Consider the following 25,111-nt stretch of genomic DNA (forward strand, 5'->3'; position numbering starts at 1 on the left):
TGGCGTGTTGGTTGTTGACATTTTAGTTCACTCTCATCTTGCTCAATATATCTAGAGCATAGTCATCCAAAATACAATCTCCCTCAAATTTCTGTTGAAAAATTAATATAATTTTAAGGGACAGTTGCAAATATAGATATTAGACCAAAAGTATTAGCATATATAACATAATGTAAAAAAAAATTACAAATGTGGCTAAATTTAAATAGTCTATCAGTGATAAACCATACTATTGGTAGAAGTTAATAGATCATACTGGAAAGAGTATATCAACGATAGAAGTCTATTGCTGATAGACTTGGCTATATTTGTATTTTTTTAAAAATGATTATACACTTGGTTATTATTCCTAAAAATGCAACTAATTGTAATTATCCTAATTTTAATAGTAGAAGCTAGAAAAATATTTTTTAACATTATAGGGATAAAAACAAACGCTATAAAAATTTAAAGACCAAAATAGAATGAGATTGAATTAAAATAGCAATTTAAAAAATTAAAACCTTTTCAACCCTAATCCTTCAATCTAGACACGGTCAATTATTTTCAAAAGATATCATGCACAAACTTTGATACAATAATTCTTGTTGTCCCTTGAAACTGAAGTGCTGTCTAAATTGGAAGCACCTAAAAGCCAAGGTAAACGATAAAAGCTTCAACTCATTTTTCAGAAAATACAATATATTCATTTTCTAGTTTATATGTTCATAGTTTGGGTTAAACCATTTTTGGGTTGTAAATTTATTCAATTCAAATAATCCGTATTAAATAATAAACCATACCTAATCCAATCATGAAAATATATGAATTGGATTGATTCAAGTTATTCAAAATATTAATTTAAAATTTTATTTGAAAAATAAATAAAATATTAATATGTAAAAACTTTTTTTTATTACTTTCCTATGTTTGAATTAAAATTTAAGAATTCAATCTCAATTTATATTATGAAAATTTTCTTTTCAAAGTGTGCTAAAAGTTATTTTTAGGACTTGTTAGAGAATAAATTATCCAAGAAAGTTAAGGAATAATAAGTTCGGGTTGGATTGGGTTATTTTGAGTGAACAATCTAACAATCTACCCACTCATAAAAAGGTGATCCTCAAACACCAACATGAAATCTCCACCGGTTGAATGCATTGGTTGCAAATACAAAATATTTATAAAATTTGTCCATATTTATTTATAGTTGTATTCGTGAGGTTTGGTTAGATATTGAATAAGGTATTTGTGGTTTGGTTATTCTTTACTACAATGTATTTGTGGGGCTTAATCTTAAGGGGATATTTAGGAAACAAGGTACCGTTTATGTTAAATGTTTTTTTTTTTTTTGTGTGTGTGTGTGTGTGTGTTTGGTAGATTTTTTGTGGGAAGTAATTTTAAGTTAAAGATTTGAAAGTATTCCAAATTTTTAATAGTTAATAGAATGTTGATTGTATGTTTTGAATTTTAAGATTTTTTTGAATTAGTCACTATTTTCATAAGATTTAAACAGATTAGGTTTATTACTGAGATTTGAATTTTAGATTTGGTATTTTAAGATTAATGAGGGTTTTTTTTTTGTCTGTGGGGTATTTTCGTCTTTTAATAATTAATAATCTTGAATATCATTTTGCTATTTTTCTAGTTTTGAAACATTTTTGCTATTTTTCAAATAAATCTTTAAAATTTCTCATTTCTCTGGTTAGCCCTTTTCCTTTTGGGATATGACTACTTTTGTCATTGATAAAAATTAAACATTTATCATAATAATTGATATCCATGGTACATTCACCTATAATTAACACGAAAAGTTTGTATAAGAAATTCCTACAAACGAACTATAATGACAAAGGGTTAAAAGACATTATAACTTTAAGATAATTTTCTTTTCTTTTTTCTTTTTCTTTTTATTTGATTGTTAACTAAAAGAGCCAGATGGAAGAAAAGCTCCTTACAATTGAGCTGATAATTCAGATTGGATAAAAAAAGGAAAAAAAATCAGTGCTTCTATACAATGTTAATCAGAAAAAAATCAATATAATCAGTTTTCTTCTGGCTCTCTTCTTCTCCATCAAATAAACTGAAAGATCTTGGATATTGTGGGAAAACAAAAAGCATCATCAATCTATATCCAAATTCAATAGGTCCCATACTTGTTCTGAGAGGGTAGAGAACTTTTGGAGGCAGGTATTTTCATGGCTTTACCAGAAGTGATTTAGCCACATCCAAATGATTGAGTCGACATGTCCCGAGAAGGACCTCGGGAAGCTCCTCTTGCGTGTTGCCCTGCAGAAAAAAGAAAAAAAAAGAAAGGAGACCATTACATTCATTGAAATTTGCTAGATGAGGCAAATAAAGCCAGTTCAAAAGATTGTTTTTGTTCCTCCAGAATGTAACTGAGAGGACAGTAGAAGTTTGAAAGAGTTTGGGGAGTATCACCTGAATTACAAAAGCCATTTCTATGACCAAATTGTTTAAATAACCAAGAACAAGACTGACCACCCCCCTTGCCACTGTTGAAGACCCAACATCAATTTCTACCTGCATTCACCCAAAAACAAGGAATTACAGTATCATGAGAGAAAGAGAGCGAGCGAGAGTGTGAGTGAGATCATTATAACTACTTTTTCCTTAGTTATGATTCATTTAGTTAGCTCACCTCCAAATAGTTCTTCCCACGAAAGTAATGTACTTCAAGTGCATGACCAACCAAGCATGCTTTCTTACCAACGCTTTGCTTAACTATCCATGAACCCTGACCATATATAATTTACGATGGAGAAGGTCAGATGACAGACTTACTGATATTTTTTATAGGTCTAGGTTCTGTTACTGACCTGAGAAATGTAAGGTATAAGCTTAAATCTTGAATTCCTAAAGGCATCGTCTCCTTCAACAAAACTTTTGAGCAAGGGACTGCTCTCAAGAGGAGTCCTCATCATGTAATACATTGCCAACGTGTACATAGTGGTGCCAGGAACCTAATTCACGTTTCACGGTAGCAATGGGTAAACTTCCATCCTACTTAATTATGGTGGCTCTGAAGAAACATTAAAGCGACTTACTTGTATGTTAACAACAAAGAAGAATTCCGGTCCACCTCGTTCTGCATATTTCTGCATATATATAACTAATATCAACCATTTTCCTCACTCACATGCTGTACTCTTGTAAGTACAGAGCACATAGTTTCAAAGCACAGTTTGTGACGAACTTGTGTGACTAGAAAAAAAAAACCAAACCTGCACAATACCACCAGGACGCCCACTGAGATTATCTTCTCGTCTGTCAGACCTTAGCCAGTCTGCACCAACCAGTTGCATCAACGTGCCATTTGCCTTGATCTGGTATAGAGAAATGTGGTAAATAATCAACATTTGTCCAATTCCAAAGTTTGAGTTTATCATAAATATCCCATCTTTGCATTCGATGAGAACATAGTGTACCAAACTTCGGGAGAAATTGAACGAAGTACATTTTGTTCTAAAATGAAAAATTGACCAGAGACTGCATTATACATAGAAGTTTCTCTCAACTGATCAATGGAAAAAGTGTACTATAGACTGGTAACTAACTCTTAAAGCACAGCTAAAAAGACAAACAGGAAACTAACAGCTTAGCCAACTAACATATAGCTCTATGACGTTGTCGACCTTGAATGCAGAAAATAACAACTGTACACAGTCTGAGTACCACGCTGTGCTTGAGCCAGAAATTTCTTTTATTGAAAAGAATAGTTTAAACCTTAATATTGAATCCCAAAATAACTATTCTTCGTTTTGTTCGCTTATACGAACATATTTTTGGTCCTCTGCATGTTTTGATTTTAGTCTTGGCATTTTCAGGTAGGTTACTTCCATTGTATGCTGAGCAACTTCATGAAACACAGCCATATACATTAAACCATACCTTCTGGTTGTCCTTCAAATAGTTTTCTCCACGTATCAAAAACAAAGAGGGATCTGCTGATGCCACACTGCAGGGAGAAGAAAAATTTAAGTCTTTTGGAAGTGTGGATCCATAAGAGTATGCCATACTTTCTTCTCTAGGCAACTCGGGCAATTCTGCATAACCCTTCTTCTGAACTGAAACACACAAATTCTTTGATTCTTTAGAAGGAAATCTAAATCAAGCTTGTAATTACACATTTAAAATAATTTTAATCACCACCGACAACTGACCAGCAAGATCATGCAACTTTTTCACAAAAACAGCTGCTGATGATAGTTTGTTCTGGGACAAATTCTGCAGATCGCAAAACAGAAAATATTTGGAATAAATATGTAAGAAAATTTAAATTCAGCTATAAGAAAATACCATTTGTTGCAAAGTCAAGTCAGACGTCCATTCATTCTCATAGTGGTCAAATTCTGCAGGTTCAGGAACGTCGAAGAACTCATCAACAGCATCATTTAATCCAATCAAACTAGCACGAGGAATTTCCACTTCATTCTCTTTCGAAAATGCCTCTTTGATTTTCCTCATTTCTTCAGGAGATTGTATTTCTGTCTTTATCTCGTCCATTTCACTCTGGGGCAACTCAAAGTGTCTAAGGTCTCTACCAGATAATGAGAAGTCAGATGACAAGTCACCAACCTTCGCTCTGAATAGCTCTCTTAGTGCTGGCATTATGCAGTATAATTTCAGAAAATCTCTCATATATATAAAATAAAAGCCAAATTACATCATGGATACCCTCTAAACAGTATATTGATACCTGCAAGCCTCTCTACCATTCGGATAGTAATCGCTCTTGCAGATGAAGGACGGAGATACAGTTTCCAAAACTTCCAATCAACTGCAAGCATGTGTTTTACTAGCGAGTGTTTACCTTGGTTCACTGGAGTTACAACATATCCTCCACCTGAACGTTCATCCATATGAGATACTTGAGTATTAGAACAAATTACAACTCACCAATACTCAGAAGGTTAAAATTTCAGTGTGGAATAATTAATAGGAGCAAGAGATGATATAACATAATTGTTTATATATAATTCCTGAAAGATGGGGAAGAACCAACGTGAATGGAGCAAATGGGTTGAGAATGAATGTTAGCAATGGTGTTCTTTACAATATCGAGAAAGTTTAATTAGCATTGCATACATTACTTTTAAGGCAAGCACGGACGTATCCTTTCTGTGGTGGAAACTTCATGTGAAACACAGAATGATATAGTAACACTGTGCAGAAAAAGATGAGAGAAGTTAGTGGTTGATATTATAGATTTCAAAATTTCCCAAGGATTCAATTTCTCCTGAAAATTGTTACCATATGTGCCATCATCTTCTCTTCTCCAATACCGACGCAAAAGAAAATCTCGTTTTTTCATTCCCCTGAAAGTTATGTTGCATTCAGTATGCATATCCATATATATATATATATATATATTTTGGTAACTAAAATACTACGGTGAATTCTACAAGATAGGAAGTTCTGACCAAGGTAACCAATCACGATATAGTTGCATATGTATGATATCTGTATGACCGTCAAGGTGTTCAACCAAACTTCCACGGTAAAAGCAGAAATCCCATCTGGAGACAGTGAGAAGTTAGTTCTCAAAAACAGGAACGCCCCTTAGCATGGGCATAGGGTATGCAAACCAAAGAATAATTAACTCTATTATAATTGTGAACAAACCATAACAACAATTTTCAATTGCACTTCATGAATTCTGACTATTTAAAAAAAAAGAGGAATGAAGAACAGAAAGAAATATGAAACATACAGAACTTATAGCTTACCATACAGTTCCATTAGCAAACGTCATCATATGAAAGAGTGAAGAAGCAAAGTATATCTATATTGATTATAAGAATCTTACTCTGATCTTGATGGGCCAAGAGACATAAGGGTCCGAAAGATTTCTTCGGAAGTTCCACAAACCATACCAACTGCCATTATAGCGGGATGATCATCCCATTGCTGACAAAAAACAAAACTATCAAACGAAAAGATCAAATGGAAACATGCAACAGAACAGGTAAGAAGATAAAAAGGGAAAACTTACCCTCCGATGAGAATCATTATCTTTTGATTCTTTGAAAAGCCTTAACCCTGCGTATAATCAAACTCAAGATGTATTATTAATGCAGCCACATATCCATTTTGGCTACTTGAATGCAAATCAGAAAGTCAGGTCTCACCATTTTGACAACCAAAAATTTTCCATGGGGAAGGTGCAATAACATCAGATGTCATTGCTTCCATTTGTACAGAGGAACAGATAGTCCAGTCTATTGAAGGCTTGCAGTCCACTCTTTTTGACCCACGAAATCTATCCAAAAAAGAAAAAGAAGATTCTATGGAGATGCATTCAGAACACGTAAATTCAATAATTTTTTTAAGGTGAAGAAACAAAAATTCAATACTTATAAGCATGATATGCTTCCATACCATCAGATAAACCTTCTCTACACGTTTTGTTCCTTTTTTAAAAATTATATATATAGTTTTTATAGTAATTATTGTTTTTTCCCTTCTTTTTTAGTCTGTTTCCTAAATTTAATTTTAAAACTTTATATACTCATTTTATTTCTTTTTCCATTTATCCTTTATCCCGTTAAATTTTTGCCCCAAGTTTTGTTTAATATTTTATTTTATTTCTAATTATCTTAACAAAAATTTAAATACTTTAATTTTCTAATTAGATACTCTAACTTAATTTATTCATTCTAGATATTTTTTTTTGGAAACAATATTCATTCTAGATAATTAGTATACACTTCAAATGTTTACTTTTAAAATCTATAAAATTGGCTTCGATTAAAAAAATTATAATCTTAATTATTTATGTCAAGATATTCGCTATTTAAAATTAGTAGTATACTCCTAACCTTCTATATCGCTCATTTATTATTTTATGTTTTACTTATAATTTTTTAATAGTAGAATATTATAATATTCATTATTTTACTTTTTACTTATAAAATTATTAATAGTATAATATTTATTTTTGGTATGGAAAAAGATAAATTTTAACCAACAGTAACATAATCTATTTTTTTCATAACCATATGTTTTATTTTTTAAAAAGAAAAATCCAAGGAGGTGAAAAGAAGCAAAAAGGACTATAAAGAACAATCTGAAGAAGGAAAAGAACAATCTGAAGAAGGAACAAGATTAACAAATAGAAGCTTTTCTCATCTGCAACTATTATATACCTTAAAGCTGGATACTGTCTCTTGGAGCGATCCCTAAAATTCGTTGCTGGATCCGGACAGTCCTAGATGCACAGTGAAAATATAAGTTCTCGGCCATGGGAAAAACACTTTGTTTGTAAATACAAACTTTTATACCTTCATTGTAGTACCAAGCAGAGAGCGGATCCATCTTGCTGCATCTTCTGGGCTACTGGCTCCCAACTATAAAGTTAAATGTAAGGAAGTTAGAATCCAATACATTCCAAAACATGTTCTATTGCATATAGGATTAACTTCACCTTGAGTCGATCATTTTGATCGACGGTATTATAAAGTGTGAAGATGAAGAATACCTGCAGATTTCATATGAAATTATCAATATAAATTCACTCAACCAATAACCAACCCATATATACTAGTCTGAAGTCTCTACTACCAACGTACTTTTCTATGAATACTCTCCCTCCCATTATCCGTAATTCGGATATACGAGTCAATCACTGCACTTCTATTTGGTTCCTGGTGAAAAACATTACTTACAATTAGTACCCTTTCGTTTTAATCAGTTTAAGGATTATGGAAGAAACTACAAAATGCAAATGCATCCAAAACAGGAAATTAATTATTATTATTAGTGGTACAACAAGTGTAAACCTAGGGATCTAAACCTCCAACTTCAAGGAAAGAAGTGCCTGTCAATTACCACCGAGTATTGTAATACTCAGTTAAAAGTCGGCAGTGTCTTCAACTATTCAATTTATTAAAGAGAAACAGAGAGAACAACAGGAGGAAAAAGATTAATAGAAAATTCATGGCACTTTGTTTAAGATCACGAGTACAACCATGGCCTGGACAAATTAAAAACCAAGTTGTACAAGTTCCATAATTTTCCTCGAAGGTTGTGCTCATTGCTCTTGAATCACGACCCCAACACATAAAGCTTATGGTTGAAGAAAATTTTATATTATATTATGGTTTGAAATACGAAGAAGACTCAATAAATAGAAATCAATAATACTTAAGGAGGAAACAATTGGAGTTGAATACATGACCTCTTGGGTCAATGCTTTGATACCATCCTCAATCACCATTGACCAAAAAATTTAAGCTGGTGGATGAATGTAAATTTAATATTATATTATCTAACAATTGCCCATTCATAATGAGAATATCTTCCGTTAAAGCCACAATTCATACTGATGTACAACTACTATTAATGTCCAGATAAGACAAAAGCTGTAACATGAACAATGTGGACCCTAGGCATCTCTTATCTATATGGAAGAAAGAACAAACTATCATATCAACCAGAGTAAAGTCAAATATGCATAATAAATAGAAAAGAAAAGAAGACAAAAAAAGGATGATTAAGCAATAATTGTTCGAAATAAACGCTTAATCAGATACGAAAACAAAATCAAGCAAAAACAAGACCAGAACTTACAAATTGAGTGAAATTGAAATAAAGGAATACCTCATTCCCAGAAACAGGGACAGATTTAAAGCTCTTGAGACAATTTTCTTGAAGAATGAAGTATCTCTTCTGCGAGTACTGCAACCCGAACCGGTTAGACCGGATGAGATAGAGCCAACCTTCCATTTTGCCGTCATTAATAGGAGCCCCCATTAGAGAAGAAGGAAGAAGTGGAACCACTCTCAGAAGATTCAGGGACGAAGTATGGTTAGAGCATTGCCATTATAATGGGGAATGGCGAATGGGGATGGATTTTAATGCAGAAAATTTACCCCAAAAACGGCTTGAAACAGAGATTATGAAAGAAGAAGAGGAGGATTAAAGGAGAATGAGGATGACACAGAGGATTGATAATGACTCTCTGATCCCGATGAAGGGAATCAGAGAATCAATGGCGGAAAAATCCCAATTCTGAATTCTCACGGAGAATGGAGAAAGCTTCTTCCTCTTCTTTCTCAATTTTCGTTTTGCTCTCTCCTCTCCTTTTTTAAAACACGACCCATTTTGGCGTACAACAAATTACCATAACCATATCCGCAATTACTCTTTTACCCTTGACTTTTTCTTTCTCTCTCTTATTTTTATTTTCAATTTTTTTCCTTCTATTTTTTTTACTCAAAAATACCCATAGAATGATGTTAACACCCACCCTATATTGATGGGATTTTTTTCTACTCTATTTCGTTCAAATATCGTGGAATTGGTACATCGAACTTTAATTCTAAGGAAGGTAATAAATATCTTAATCTTAGTCACTAAATATTTGGATATATTTATAAGTAAATTGTAATATCATAACAACTGGTTTGATTATATATTAAGTCGAAGAATACATTTTTGTTATTGCTTAAGTTATTGATTATCTTTTGTTAATTAAATATGTATTAGTTATGACATTTTGAAGATTAGGGGTTTGTTCATTGTTGTTACATATAATCATGTAATTCATGATTTGGTAGCAATTTTAATTCTATGTTGATTCAACTTTTTAGGATTTCTATTTAGTAATTCTAAGAAATTTTGCTACCATTAGTGCGAAGGGTAAAAGCGTAAATTTGTATATAACCATACCCACTTTTGGATGTTGCTTGTAAATATAACTATTTTTATGCTGGAAATTGTGTGGAATTAGAATGAATTTTAGTTAAGCTTAAAATATTGAACCTTTTTTTGTGGAAACTATTTTTTCTTTTAGATTTAATTTAACTAATCCAACTGATTAATAGTTAATTTTGCTGTGATTACTTCTTCATGGTTGCGTATGATGATGAATTGAGGTGGAAATAATTCATTTTTTTTTAAGGAAAAAAAAAAGCCATAAAAGGAATGGTTGGGACTGAGAGAAACCAAGTGTATGGTTCCCAATATATTGGAATGTCAGCCCTTAAAAAAATTTGAGGTTTTTTTTTGTCAAGTACCCATCAGCTCTCCTTCTCTGTCCTCACCTATTTACATGGTCAAAGTCAACCTAAAATCTTATATTTAACATAATGGAAAACATTATAGTCATACAATTTTATCAAATGTTTGTATGGTTGAGGTTGATGCCCTAAATCTCGTGGGTTCTGTAGTTTATAATTGTATTGTATAAATAATTTATTTATTTAATAAAATCTGAGCTATTTTATTTGACATTTAGTAGGATTAATCCACAAAACCAATAAACTAACATCCAAGGTTATCATCTCTAGCTTGTAGAGACATATGAACTATGTTTAATGATAACCTAAATGGTCTGTAGTAGATGGATAAGGTTGGGTACCTTATTCTGGTGACACTACGAATACAACTCGCTTTGTAGATGTTACAATTGTTGTAAAGTTGTATAAATGATCTAATCCTGATCATTATGTAAAGACATGTGAGCGTGAGTATTCTATACAAAAGAGTTTGTATAAGATTGGACCCGAAATGAATAGTCTCATTATATAAAGCCGTTAATAAAGAGACTTACATTTCACCAGGATGACCATAGGTGACATGACTTAAATCATGAGTGAGTTGTGAATTCTTGTCTATGAAAGCGGTCCTTTGATTTGCATGAGTGAGATTGGTTAGATCGTCGACTTAATAAACTTACCATTTTGGGTATTCGCTTAATTGGGAAGTTGGGAACACAACTACACAAAACGGAATTCACTCATTCCCTAATGTAGGGATAAGTAGATAAATTGCTTCCTTAAGGGTTGATTTCGGGGCATGAAGAATTTGGCACTACATCCTCTCTTGGCCCGAGAGGGGTTTGGTCATAGTTGGACTATGACTTATTATTCATTAGAGCGATATTTTGGCCTAGTTGTACTTACGAGCAATTTTTAAATGGTAAAAAATATATCTGTAGTGGGAAGAGTGTAGTTGGCGCGACAGTTAATGGATATTGAGTAATTTAATTAAAGGAGTTTAATTAATTATTCAAGTACTATTGGAGCTTTAATCTATCGGTCCATAAGGTTCATATGTAGCTCAACTGAGATTATTGAAAATTAATTTTGGATCAATTTGAATTATTCAAATTAATTGAGGAAATTAATTATATATGATATAATTTGATATAATTAATCTAAATTAATTATATGTAATATAATTAATATAATCTATTTGTTACATTATAATATAAAGTTTATGTCGAGAGGATTAAATATTTGAATATGATTCAAATACTAATTATATTGTTTTATATTAAATATCATGATTGATTGAGAGAATTCTAACTATAGGTTATATTGTATTTGATATAATATAAAAACTATATGTTATGTATTATATTTGATATAACATATAGTTTAATATATACTATGATAAGATAGCTATTATATATATATATATGATGCATTGTAAATTGTGATGCGATTATGGTATGAGTTTGCGGTGATGTGTTATATGTTGCACATGCAAGTTTTCCTAATAAGACCCAATTATAAGCCTCACTAGGTTTCCTGGTAAGTCCAGGGTCGAACACAAGGACTACTGAGTAAATATGCGACAGTTAATTTGATTCTCTTGCGGTTGTGAAAACAAATAAGTTGGATGATGTTTTGATTAAGAATATTTCTTATGCGACGAAGTTCGAACGAAGAGTTGATGAAATCAAGAGTTACAATGAGTATGCGATGAACGGGTTGAGAAGGGGTTTAGCTAACACTTCCTATGATTATGTACAAGTTATGCGATCATGCTACACACAAACAACAACATGTCATCTCTCAATGCAAATGCCATAATTCCTATTTCTAGGACGCATGCGATGTATACGAAAATGTCGATAGGACTTATGTCTAAGCCTCTATTCTTATCTATGCGATGATGAATGATGCACACATACACAAGGTGACTGCATACTATCATATCCTATTTCTAGGGTGCATGTGATGTGTAAATAGTGATAGAACTTATGTCTAAGTTTCTATTTCTTGCTTATGTGGTTATAATCTGGCTCTCTCAAGCCTAGATTCTAATCTGACTCTCTCAAGTCTAGATTCTATCTTTAGACTACTCTCTCAAGTATCTCTAAAGGGTGAATGACGCATACATGAGACAAGATGATCATATAAAATGTAAATCTTAGGTCATGCTAGCTAAGTACTTCTCAACCCATTCAGAAATTTAGCTATTCATGCGATGTATGGAGAGATTGAACATAGTTTGAAATGAGATTTCCATTTTTTATAAATAAAATGTTGAATACAGAATAGTAATGGAATGTAGAGATAAGAAGCCCGGTAGCAATATCTTGCTTCCCGTGGCCTTTTACACTGTATTTCTCACTCTAACTCTATCCAGATGAATATTCTTGCTCTTGCAAGTGTTGGCCCTCTCTCCTTGTAGCGCTTTCCGGCAGTCTGTCATCTGTCCGGGAATGATCTCTCTACTTCTTCGTCTCCTGGCTCATCTCCGTCCTCTAAATCTAAGTATGTACGCGAGCAGACTAATGACTCTCTAGCTTATTCTCTATGATATGTTTGTTTTTGTTCCAATGGTGGCCTTCGGTGTTTATAAAGCTCAAGATGAAGCAACCTTTTTCTCTAATGATTGCAATGATAGGCAGTCATTAAATCTCTGCTCTGATGCGCCGATTAATGGTCACCGAAAGTTGAGTGTACTTGCTACAGTGTGGCTTTAACGACTTGTCAACTAAATTCGGATTCGATCGTCATCAGCTTTCCATCCTATCATGATTTATTATGCTGTCACCTTGATGTGCAGTCTTTATGCGGCCACCTTCTTGAGCAACTTCTCACGATCGCATGACTTTGTGATCACAATCTTTCAAGCGCGCAGATGCCTAATTCCTTGGATCGCAATTTTACTTGCGCTAACGCATTTTTCCTGCACAAAATAAGTAAATTGACTACTTTTATGCGATGGACGCATGCAATCGCAATTCTTCAGTTTAGCACTTTTAGACATGATATTGTTTATTTTTACCGTCACAATCTCTCATTGTTTTACTTATTTGCGCTGTAATAATTTGTATTTCTACTCGTTATCAATATATATACACACACACAAAATAATTTATTAAATTTGAATTTGAACTCCTTCCCTTTAATTCTCTCAATCACCTAGAATCGTGGAAAAATCTGGGAGTTGTTTTTTCCTTTTTTTCTTTTTACGTATTTATCATCTTCTTCACGAGAGAATGATTTTCTTTCTCAAAATTCTGCCCCACTCCCAAAACCCATCAGAGCTCACACCTCTCATTTGATTCTCTACCCAAAGGAGCATAGATTACCTTTTGGTGGTGGCCCTCTTGGATTGTTGTTTTTGGTTCGAGAAGAATTGGAGACTTTGTGATCAATTGGAAGGAATTTCGTGAAGATTTTGGCTTCAAGAGTATTTAACTAACCCTTCTTCCTCCTATAAAAAGCATGCTGTAAAATTCTGTTTATAATGCATAATTTATGTTATTTGTATTTTAATTATGTGATTTTGAAAATTGGGAATGATCCACGGGTCCTTTAATTGTTATCAGAGCTTTTTATTCTCAATTTTTCATTTTTCGGAATTAAATTACTTCGTTTTAATGGTGGATTGCATTACTACTTGATGAATGATGAATGGTTTGCATTTATGGATGTTTTCAGGATTGGGCTTTAACATTTACAACTTTAATTGGCAAATTTGGTTTGTAAGGGCCAATTTTGCAATCGAGTCTATTTGATTAATCTGGGTCATTCATGGCTGTTTTGACGAAGATCTGGAAGAGACGAGGCCATTTATGAAGCAATCTTTTGTTTGCAGTGGGAGATCTGGACCGGTCCAAGTGGTTTTTGTAGTGTTTTTTTTTCTTCATTTTTTTAGGTTTTAATTAATTACATTAATATAAAAGTATATTAATTTAATTAATTGTTTTGAACGTCAGTCCTGGTCCATTGATGTGTTGTTTATTTAATTTTAAATTATGTATTGGATATATGAATTTTTTTTATATATGTCATAATGTATGTCATATAGAAAAATCCCACCATAGGTTATGATCATGCGTCATAAATATTATAAATGTTATAATATATTTTGCATGATTTAATTTTATAGCATGCTCATGCATCAAATCTTATAAATGTTATAATATATGTTTGCATGCATTAATAACATAGTCATGCATTATTTATATTAAATGTTATAATAAATAGTTTGGAAATATAGATGTATGTATCTTATTAATAAATTTCGTTACTTTATTATATAAAATATTACATATGTTGAGTAATGAGATGAGAATTGCATGAAACATGTCATTACTTTAGGTAATTTTATAATTGTTATATTTTTTCCTAAGTATGATATCAAATACAATGTATGGTTTTATTTTTTTTTTCATTTGATTTTATAATTGTTATAATTAAATGAAATTAGAAATTAAAATTAATAATAAAGAATTGCATGCAAACTTAGGTTAAAATATTTTTTAAATAGTTTAAAATATGATTCACATAGACCTAAGTTCACAATATTTCTAATATGATTAGAAATTAGTTTAATCTTTTTAATCAATTTAATAGGATTAAATTGCTTTAATAAAAAATTAAAATTGTAGCAACTATATCTATAAGGGACCTTTATCTAAGGCTAGTTGTGTCTAGGCTAAGGTGAGAACTGACCTGGAAGGTGAATTAGATAGATTTGCTACAAGCATGCAATTATTGATTAAAGTTTGTCAAATGTTTAATAACATTAATCAAAATTGTTTAACTATCCAAAGTAAGTGTTACTTTTGGGAAAACTTAAACAATCACTTAGTAAAACAAATAGCCGTATTTTTCTAAGTTAAATTGACTCTAGGTAAAATACTAAGTGGGAAGAAAATGGGGTATATGATATTTCATTTTTCTTTTTCATGTCTCTCCCTCATAGTTCATACAGTGAGACCTATACTCGACCTTGAGGCACCTTTGCTTGTGTCTCCCTACAGATGATGTTTGTATAGGTCAATATTAAGGTGAATGGAGAGAGTGTTTATAGTAAGTAGGATTTGGGATGTGTGTCAACACATCCCACGGTCTCTCTCATTAGTTTGTCGTAAATTTTCATGCTCGGCCTCAAGGCACCTTTGCTTATGGACCCCGACGGATGGAATTTGCATGACTCTATACTCAAAGTCCAGAAATGAATAAGGTTGCTTTAATTTTTACCCCAATCGATTTTTTCCTATGGTTGGCTCATTGGGGCGGAACTCTAGAATCTAAATTGAGGGTTCCACTTACAAGAAAATGTTAAGCTAGTTATGTTGGGATTGATGCCCTAAATCTCGTAGGGTCTTATAGTTTGTAAACACCTGTATGAACAAACAGTTTTGTGATTTATAATATGAGATATTTTATTCACTTCACTCTATGAAATATGAGATATTTTAGTTGCATTAACTACAAACCAATAAAATAAGATTCTTGATTATCGTTGTAACTTAAGCATGTATGTGGAGACATATAAGTGAATCGTGCTTTAAGTGATAACCTAAATGGTCTGTAGCATATGGATAAAGGAGGGAAACCTTATCCTGGTGACGCTATGAGTGTGTCCCGCTTTGTAGGTGTTACTAGTGTTGTAAAGTGTTACAAATAGTCTGATCCTGACCATTCGTGTATTAGACATGCGAGTGAGGATGCTCTATACAAAGGAGTTTGTATAAGACCGGACCATGAAATGTTTAGTCTTGTTATATAACATTGTTCATGACAGAGACTTTCATTTCACTAGGATGATCATAGGTAACATGACCTTAATCCTGAGTGAGTTGGGAACTCCTACCTATGAGGGCGGTCTTTTGATTTGCATGGGTGGGAGTGGTCAGATTGCTGACTCAAACCTACCACTCTGGGGATTCGTCTGATTGGAGAGTTGGGAACTCAGCTACACAAGATGAAATTCACTCCTTCTCCGAAGTAGAGGTAAGTAGATAAATTGCTCCTTTAAGGGTTGATTTTGGGGTTCAACAATGTGGCGCCACTCTTTCTCTTGGCCCGAGAAGGGTTTACTCATAGTGGGACTATGATGTATTATTCATTAAAGGAATCAATGGTACTTAAAGAGTTAAATGTAACTATAGGAGTAAAACCGTAAATTGGCCCAACTGTACTTATGAGCGATTTATGAAGGGTCATCTTACTGTTGATTGGTTATATCTGATGGACATAGAAATATATCTGTAGTGTGAAGAGTGCAACTGTCGGTCTTTAGTGGAGTGCCTAACAGTTAACGGATGATGAATATCGTAATTAAAGATTTTAGTAAGTTATTCACGTACGGTTGGAGCTTTAAGCTACAAGTCCATAAAGTCCCCTTGGTAGCTCAATGGATTCATGTTGAGAATAAGTTTTTGGGTTAGTTTAAAGTGTTCAAATTAACAAGAGGAAATTTGATTATATATGATATAATTAAATTGATTCAATTATATGTGATATAATTGATTTAATATATTTGATACATTATTTGATTGGAGGAATTAATATAAATATGATTTATATTAAATATTATAAAGGAGAAAAATAACTATGGTTTATATGTTGCATATGATGTGATATTAAAACTATAGGTTATAAATATAATATGACAAATTAGTTATTATATTTATTTATAATAAATTAGTTATAAGATAATTGATTTCGGTTTTCTCCAATAACCGACTTAGTGGTTGGTTATGGACAATTTATGGCAACTAGTGGGATAAAGTGAAAATAGTTTTTTAATTTGTCTTAACACACAATATGCAGGCGAAAAAAGCATCAAGCTATACGATAGCTTGGTTGAGAGAGTAAACGATCGATCGAGTTTACCTATACGATAGTGACTCGTTTGTTAAATGATCGAGTACCCAAGTCTATACGAGACTTCTTCCTTCTCCCAATTACTCGATCATCTACCCGATCGTTTAGTTTCTCTATCCCTCTTCCAAATCTATATAGAGCCCACACCTCCTGGATTCTCACACCAAGAATACCAAGTTAGCCTTGTGGTAGTGTCTCTATCCGAAGGTCGAGGATCGAGTTTCACTTGTTACTGATCGAGGATTTTCTAGAGACGTGTTGTATTCGTGTTATTGGACGCGTTGCTGAGTTCAATCGAGGTAATACTAGAAGAAAAGGTTCTTCAAAGGTATGTTTACTTGATCCCTTTGTATTTTATCTTAGAAGCATGTTGTAATTTAGTCCTTGAAGCATAACTGTTATGTTTGATATTAAATGTTCATATTCTTTCACAATGGGATTTGGAACGATCTGTTTCCACTAATTGGTTTTCTATATTTAGAGTTCCTTGAATTGGTATCAGAGCCAATTTGTTCTGATATTCCAAATTCCATTGATGTATTGAATTATATTTACAGTCTTGGTAGGTTTAGGATGTCTGCAATGCGTTTAAGTGTTAGATGTAGTTATGGATGTGAATTGATGGATGTTTCAGGATGATTGCCTCTGTTTTAAAAGCTTTCATTACATTTCAAAGTTAATTTGTAAGGGCTCCTACATTTTTGGGCATAATTAACTTGTTATCGAGTCTGTATTCAAAGTGTTTGTTATGTTTGAGTCATTTGAGAAAAGGTTCTTCAAAGCTTCAATGCATGGAGATACTTTTCACTTCGAGGAAGAAGACCAAAGGTTGGTCACATTGTGTAGCCCATGCTAAATGATCATTTAGATTTGGCTATGCACTCGTGTAGAAAAGTTCTACTCGATCATATAGTATTTACTAAATGATCACATGACTAATGCTACACGATCAAGTAAAGAGTTTACTCGATCATGTTGCGTTGGCTACTCGATCGTGTAGATGCTGAGGTCAACAATCGCTGAGAATATGATACTCGACGCATGGTAGGCGCATGCATTAAACGATCGAGTAGGCCAGCATGCTCATCGCATAGTCACTGGCTACTTGATCACTCGGTATAAGCTACTTGATCATGTTACTCCACGATCGTTTAGACGATCATGCTTCATCGTATAGTTGTCGTCTACTCGATTGTTTAGGCATGCGTTACACAATGTGCACTGCACGATCGCATGGCCTTCATGCTTCATCGCATAGTCAAAGGCACTCGATCCATGCTACACGATCGTTTATACTCGATCAGCGTCACTCGCCGATCACAAAGAGTTGTTACATGATCAAGGAAAAAGGCTTCGCTTGGGCGGTTCAAGACCTAGTTCGCCTGTTTGTACTGGTTGACTCGATGGCTTATGTAGTAGATAGGCACATCGCATTCTTATCGAGCTATGCACATCGCATGTTGTGAGCCTTCGGGCTCGCACCTTATGCCTAGATTATAGTTTTCCCTAGGGATCACCATTTATGCTTATGACTGTGCCATTTGGGATTATTACTTATGAAAGTACGCTTCGGGTTCGCTCCTTATGTTTATGCATATACGTATGCCTATGATGCGTAATGTGCACCTAGTTTCGATAGGAAGCCTAACAGTTCACCTTGTGGGCCCGATAGTGGGTCGCTTACTGGGTATATTTGTATACTCATCCTTTTCCTTTCATGTTTTTTAGGTAAAGATAAAGACAAATCGGTGAATGACCAGAGAGATTGATGACTTGGCCATTGGGATATGTTATCGCTTCTGCCTTCATGTTGTCGTTTGATAGGAATTGGTTTAGTTGTCTAGCACATTTAAATTTTTTAGTGATTTCCTTCACTCCTGTTGGTTTATTTATTCAATTTATTCTAAAATAAAGTCAGGGGTATCCAAAATAGTGTTTTCAGGATTCTAATGTTTGAACTTTTCTTAAAGGCGTAAAAGTTTTATTTATTTTATTAAATTTATTTATTTATTTTATTAAATTTCTCTTCGAGGAGATTATTCTCAAGCCTAGGCATGCATTTAGTAACGTCCTAGAAGTATCATAGAAGTATGGGTTGTTACAGTTGGTATCAAAGCCTAAGTTTTAGGTTCTGTAGACTGACTTACATCGTGAGTCCAAAATGTCCCTTATGGCCACAAATGGATCTTTCATCATCGCCAAGTATGTTCGTTAAAAGAAAGTCCTCTAGGAATTTATTCATGAAAATTTATCTGAATTATAGTTGTAATTGACGAGATTTTTTGTAAGAGTTTTGTTAAAGTGTTTCTATGTGGTTATTAGGATTTGACACCATGAACTAGAGGAAGGGGCAATCGAGGTAATAATGTTATTGGGGAGCATGAACCCCGATGTATAAGACCTTGAGGTGCAAAGCCCATAGACGCGCGACCCGTCGCCTCTTGACCCTTTTGGGTCAACCTGGAAAAGGGCCTCGAAATTCGATCGTGCCCCCACCAGGATCGTCACCCTCAGAGATTTCGACGGAGTACACTGCCATGGATGCAACAATTGGGAATGTCATCATGAAGGCCGTGGTAGGGTAGCTAAGGGACATTGTGGCCGAGTAGATAGCTCAGCACGTGCAGTCGTAACAGATGTGTAACGACTCGACCCCCTAGGACTTAAGTTAGGCTGTTACTAAATACATGCATGCATGGAATTTAAAACAACACTCTGTTATGGTGAAATAAATGCTAATTAAATAAGGTAAATTTAAAATACTTTGCATTTAGTTTCAAATATTAAAAACAACGGTAGGGTATCCATAAATCATAAATGATAATAAATAAATCTGGAAGCGATTCTTTATAGTAAGTTTTAAACATCAACACCTAAAGCTAAGAAAAACATGAAAAGAAGTTTAAATCTCATGAGCGAAAGCATGAAACTAGTTCTAGTAGCTCGATCAGGGATTTCGCTTGTCACTCGCTAGTGCGCCCCTACTCTTACCTAAAACATAAACATGAGAAAGGGTGAGTATAAAAATACTCAGTAAGCAACCCCACTACTGGGGTCAGGCTAGGCATCTAGAGATGCCTACCCCTAGTGGAACATATAAACTGCTGAAGTCCTCCTGGGACACATACATACATGAAAAACTTGTTTCTATCCTACTGTAGTTAGGTATGCTCATTACCTCTAGTAAGTATCGTAGGACCCACAACCGCTAGTGAATCCTGAAGGAAACACAATCTCTTACGTACACGTGGTTATGCATACACCTCTTTTGTATACACATAACCCACTTAATGTGTACCTCTTTTATACATATTGTTATGTATACACCTCTTTCGTATACACATAACCTACTAAATGTGTACCTCTTTCGTATACCTCTTAAGTATACACCTCTTTTGTATACATATAACCCACTTAATGTGTACCTCTTTCGTACACATGGTTATGTATATACCTCTTTCGTATACACATCACCCACTGCGAGTGTGTACCTCTTTCGTACACCTGGTTATGTATATACCTCTTTCGTATACACATAACCCACTGAGTGTGCACCTCTTACGTACACCTGGTTATGTATATACCTCTTTCGTATACACATAACCCACTGAGTGTGCACCTCTTACGTACACCTGGTTATGTATATACCTCTTTCGTATACACATAACCCATTGAGTGTGTACCTTTTTCGTACAACTGGTTATGTATATACCTCTTTCGTATACACTAACCCACTGAGTATGCACCTCTTATGTACACCCTAGTACCCTCTAGGGATGTATCACTTTCATACATACCAGTCCTAGTACATCTCTTTCATGTACAAGCATCACTTTTATGCAGTCACATAGTCTAGAAAGGAAAAGAGATTACATCTAACTTCATATTACATATAACCTTCACATCATCATGAGTCCTCTAAAGTCTCCTCATCGTCAACCTCATGTTAATTAACCTCAACATACGTATTTAATCTAGTTTTAAATGGATCAACTGTAGCATATCACTTTCATGTACTAAATCATGTAAACAATAAAGTATTTGGGATTTCGTAATATATCATACAATCTACATATTCTCATAATAAGTCGCATAACTATATAGATCAACAAATGTCTAATCCTCATCTAGCTTTAAGGCACTCCAATAGGAGTGTTACTTAACTCATAATTTAAGGGTCATGCTCAATCATCATTTAATATCACTCATAAAATTCTAAATCGAGCTCATATATAATCATATTTCGATATATTACCACATGCTCATATATCCTTCATAAATAGTCCATCCAACCTCAGAACAATCAAAATTATTAAAAAAAAATTGCTATAGGATCCTCAATATTAAATCTACAGTGTATCGCCTGACACAAAAGCGATTCCAGTAATAAGATTACTTACCTTAGAGTTTGAGCTCAATCGAAACATATTTATCCCCTTCCTTACTTAAAAAGAATCTTGAATCGAACCCTATAGTGAAAAATCAAAATTAAACTCCAATCCTAAGAGTATAACCCAAATAAAAAATTCACATTAATACATCCAAAACACTTACTCGAAGTGTTTGCTCAAGTCGAACTACAGTCGAGCTTCAGACATGAAATTGACTGTAGATACATGCCGAATCGAAGTGTGTTACAAATTAACAAGAACCCAATTAAACTCACCAATTGCTCACAATCCTTGCTTGACAGCGACTCGGAATGACCCAATCTCCAATCCAAACTCCGATCACACTGAATTGTCAACCAAAAAAAATATCGAAACTTAATGCGCATCCAAGATATCTAAAACCCATCGTAAAAATCAACGAATAACTTACCGGTAACTCCAAAGTTCTGGCATCATCGACGACTAGAAAACTTGACGACTGCAAAACTCGAGGCTGGGCGTCGATGGCTTCATGGTGGCTGGGGGCTCGAGTTCGTTGCCACCGATCTGAGCGGTGGCAACCCACAGACGGACGAGAGACACTTCGACAGCTACGACAAGCGGCTGGGGAGAGACCTTGTGCATGTGTCTCAGACCATTGACGCGATGAGGTAGGGACGACGGCTAACCTGGAGGTGGGTCTTTGGGTAGTAGACGGAGAAGGGAGATCGACGCGTAGCTCGGCAGATCTGTAGCTTGCGATACGACCGGCCGTCGACCGAAACCTTCAGACGTGACGGCGCGACGTCGTCTAGAGCTTATGTGAACGACTGCGGCGACTAATTCAATGACGAGACAAAAACTGATGGCTTCAGGTCTAGCAGACGTGGGGGGCAGTTAGGGTTTTCTCAAAGGGGGGAAGGGCGTGGTGAGGTTGAAGAAGAAGCGTTTAATTTGTTTTATAAATAATAATAATAATAATAATAAAACTTAAAAACTAAAAAGGAAATAAAATAAACTCTATTTTATTCCTTTTCTTATTCCAATTTATTTTATTAACTTCATTTCTTTCCTAAAAAGTGAAAATAAAACCTGCCATTAATTTCTAAATTGAACAATTTTGTAAGATCAAAATTAAATTCTCGCACTTACACTTGAACTCCAAAATTCCAAAAATGGCCTCCACTAACAAAATTACTAAAATTACATTAATACTAAAGGAAAAAAAAAATACGGGGTGTTAAAAGATGTCACCACTGCTGGCCCTGACACCATAAGTTTAGAACCAAGATAGTGTACCGAATCAGGCTGTGGTAGGCCCTTCCTTGAGGACGGATGTCTATGGGACTTTAAGAAGTATGATCCTTCGATGTTTAATGGGTCCCTGAAAGACATCACTAAAGTAGAGTTGTGGTTGTTTACTATGGACGGGATTTTTCAGTACATGAAGTGCCTAGAAGAGCAGAAATTACAATATGCTGCCTTTGTTCTCATCGATAATGTCAAGCACTGGTGGCGCTTAGCTGAAAGAATGATAGAAGCTAATGGGGGCTAGGCAACGTGAGACCAATTCAAAGAGAAATTCTAAGAAAAGTACTTCTCTGCCCACGTGAGGTACAATAAATAGGCCGAGTTTATGAACTTGAAGCAGGGGACCATGACGATGGAAGAGTATGGGGATGAGTTTAACGGGCTATCTTGCTTCATCCCTGACCTAGTGTTCACTGAAGAGAAAAGCTAAGTAGAAAGCATCGGAGCCTCTGTAGAAGGTTCAGAACACAGACAGATCGCTAGGGCACATCAAGCAGCAAGCTGCTAATTTAGGAGGAGTTTGGAGGGATAGCCTGCATGCAATCGTGTGGGAAGCGTCATTGGGACATTGTTTGATCGGTATAAGGACTTGCTTCAGGTGTAAGCAAGTAGGACATACGACCGACCAATGCCTTAGTAGTGGTACTGGAAATGCGAGGGGTCAACTCTCGAATTCACATCAGGGAAGTTCAAGTAGACAACAATAGCAGGGTCGAGTTTATGACACGACTCGGTGTGAGGAAGAAAAGTTAAACTCAGTGGTGGTAGGTACACTCCCTATTCTGGGACATTATGCTTATGTATTGTTTGACTTTGGTTCGATGCATTCGTTCACATCATCTAGGCTTGTGAAGCATGCTAATATAGAATTAGAGTCGTTGCACTATGTATTGTCAATTTCTACTTCGTCTGGAGATGTTATTCATGTGGCTCAGAGAGTAAAAGCATGTCAACTTGTAATAGCAGAGCATATGTTAGATGTGACCTTGTTGGTCTTGGATATGACGAATTTTGATATGATTTTGGGCATGAATTGGTTGGTTGCCAACCATGCCATCTTAGACTATTTCCATAAAGAAGTTATATTTAGTCCACCGGCAGAAGCTAGCTTTAAGTTCAGAGGAGTTAAGGTTGAGGTTTCGCCTAGGGTGGTCTCAGCTTTAAAAGCTAGAAAGATGGTTAGTCAGGGTGCTTGGGGCCTTTTGGCCAGTGTGGTTGATATTTGAGACCCTGAGGTTACCTTGTCATCCAAGCTAGTGGTGAGGGAGTACCTGGATGTTTTTTTGAAGGACCTCCCTGGGTTGCCACCTTACAGGAAAATAGATTTCACCAATTGGAACCAGACACTACCTTAATCTCTAAAGCTCCTTATAGAATGGCTCCAATAGAATTGAAAGAACTTAAGATCCAATTGCAAGGGCTACTTGACAAGGGTTTTATATGCCTGAGTGTGTCACCATGGGGTGCGCCAGTGTTGTTCATTGGAGGAACTCTAATGAGAGAACCTTGAGCGAAAGCGGATCGACCAAATTCCATAATTCATTGAATATAAAGTTTACAGTAAATAAACAACAAGATATGCATTTACTATTAAATTAAAGCATGCTTTAAAAGAAAAAAAGGGTTTCAAGAAACCTCACATTTGAAGACCTTTTTCTTCACGTTTTCCTCGAACGGATCATGAACTTCTTGAAGATCTTCTTCAACATAAAACTCGAACCAAAACCCAAACACTACCACAATCGTAACCTTGGTATTCTCAGGGTAGGAACCCAGAAGTAGTGGGCTTTGACTATTTTGGTTCAGAGGGAATAGTTTAATGTGGAGGAGGAAGAAGATTAAGAACTCTCTCATAAAACTCAAAAGACACAAAACACTTTTGTCTTTTTTTTTTCTCAATCGTCCAACACCAACAATAACCAAAAGAAGAAATTTTTTTTCTTTTAATTCTCCTTGCCATAAAAATAATCACCCCCACTAATGTGGGTGGAGAGAAAAGATGGGGAAGGGAGTTGTATCTCCCTTCCTTATTATCAAAATAATAATAATATAATATAAATAAATATGATAACTAACTTATCATATCATATCATATATATATATATTATATTATATTATATGTTATATCAAATATAACATATAACCTATAGTTTTAATATTGTGTCACATACAATATAAACTATAGTTTCTTTTATCTATTACGTGGTATTTAATATAAATCATATTTATATTAGATTTAACAACTATGAATCCAATTGATAGAAACTATATTTGAATCTCATTCAAATATTTATTTCCTCCCATTAAGCTATAATGTATCAAATACATTATGACAATTATATCACATATAATTGAAATAACTTAATTATATCATATATAATTAAGTCCCTCTATTAATTTGAACAATTCAACTTAATCCAAAAACTGATTCTCAACTATATTGAGCTACCAAGGAGACCTCATGGACCTGTAGCTTAAAGCTCCAACTGTATATGAATAATTAATTAAACTCTTTAATTACATTATTCACCATTCGTTAGCTGTCGAGCACTCCACTAAAGATTG

At 34.3% G+C, this 25,111-nt stretch overlaps 1 protein-coding gene across 1 annotated transcript; it reads right to left on the reverse strand.

Moving 5' to 3' along the window:
* Positions 1 to 1,853: 1,853 nt before the first annotated feature.
* On the reverse strand, positions 1,854 to 9,058 carry LOC120075964 (protein ENHANCED DISEASE RESISTANCE 2-like). Its single transcript, XM_039029728.2, has 21 exons — positions 8,602 to 9,058; positions 7,572 to 7,646; positions 7,427 to 7,480; positions 7,284 to 7,349; positions 7,149 to 7,210; positions 6,132 to 6,262; positions 5,996 to 6,042; positions 5,810 to 5,910; positions 5,424 to 5,519; positions 5,254 to 5,318; positions 5,094 to 5,165; positions 4,700 to 4,846; positions 4,300 to 4,604; positions 4,164 to 4,227; positions 3,892 to 4,067; positions 3,225 to 3,326; positions 3,048 to 3,098; positions 2,820 to 2,963; positions 2,642 to 2,737; positions 2,422 to 2,523; positions 1,854 to 2,268 (listed from the first exon to the last, which is right to left on the reverse strand). Exons 1-21 carry the CDS (start codon positions 8,752 to 8,754, stop codon positions 2,176 to 2,178), a joined length of 2,202 nt encoding a protein of 733 aa, XP_038885656.1. The 5' UTR covers positions 8,755 to 9,058; the 3' UTR covers positions 1,854 to 2,175.
* Positions 9,059 to 25,111: the final 16,053 nt, after the last annotated feature.

Source organism: Benincasa hispida, chromosome 4 (genome assembly GCF_027475165.1).
Source record: "Benincasa hispida cultivar pf3 chromosome 4, pf3_genome.v1.1, whole genome shotgun sequence".
Classification (NCBI taxonomy): Eukaryota; Viridiplantae; Streptophyta; class Magnoliopsida; order Cucurbitales; family Cucurbitaceae; genus Benincasa; species Benincasa hispida.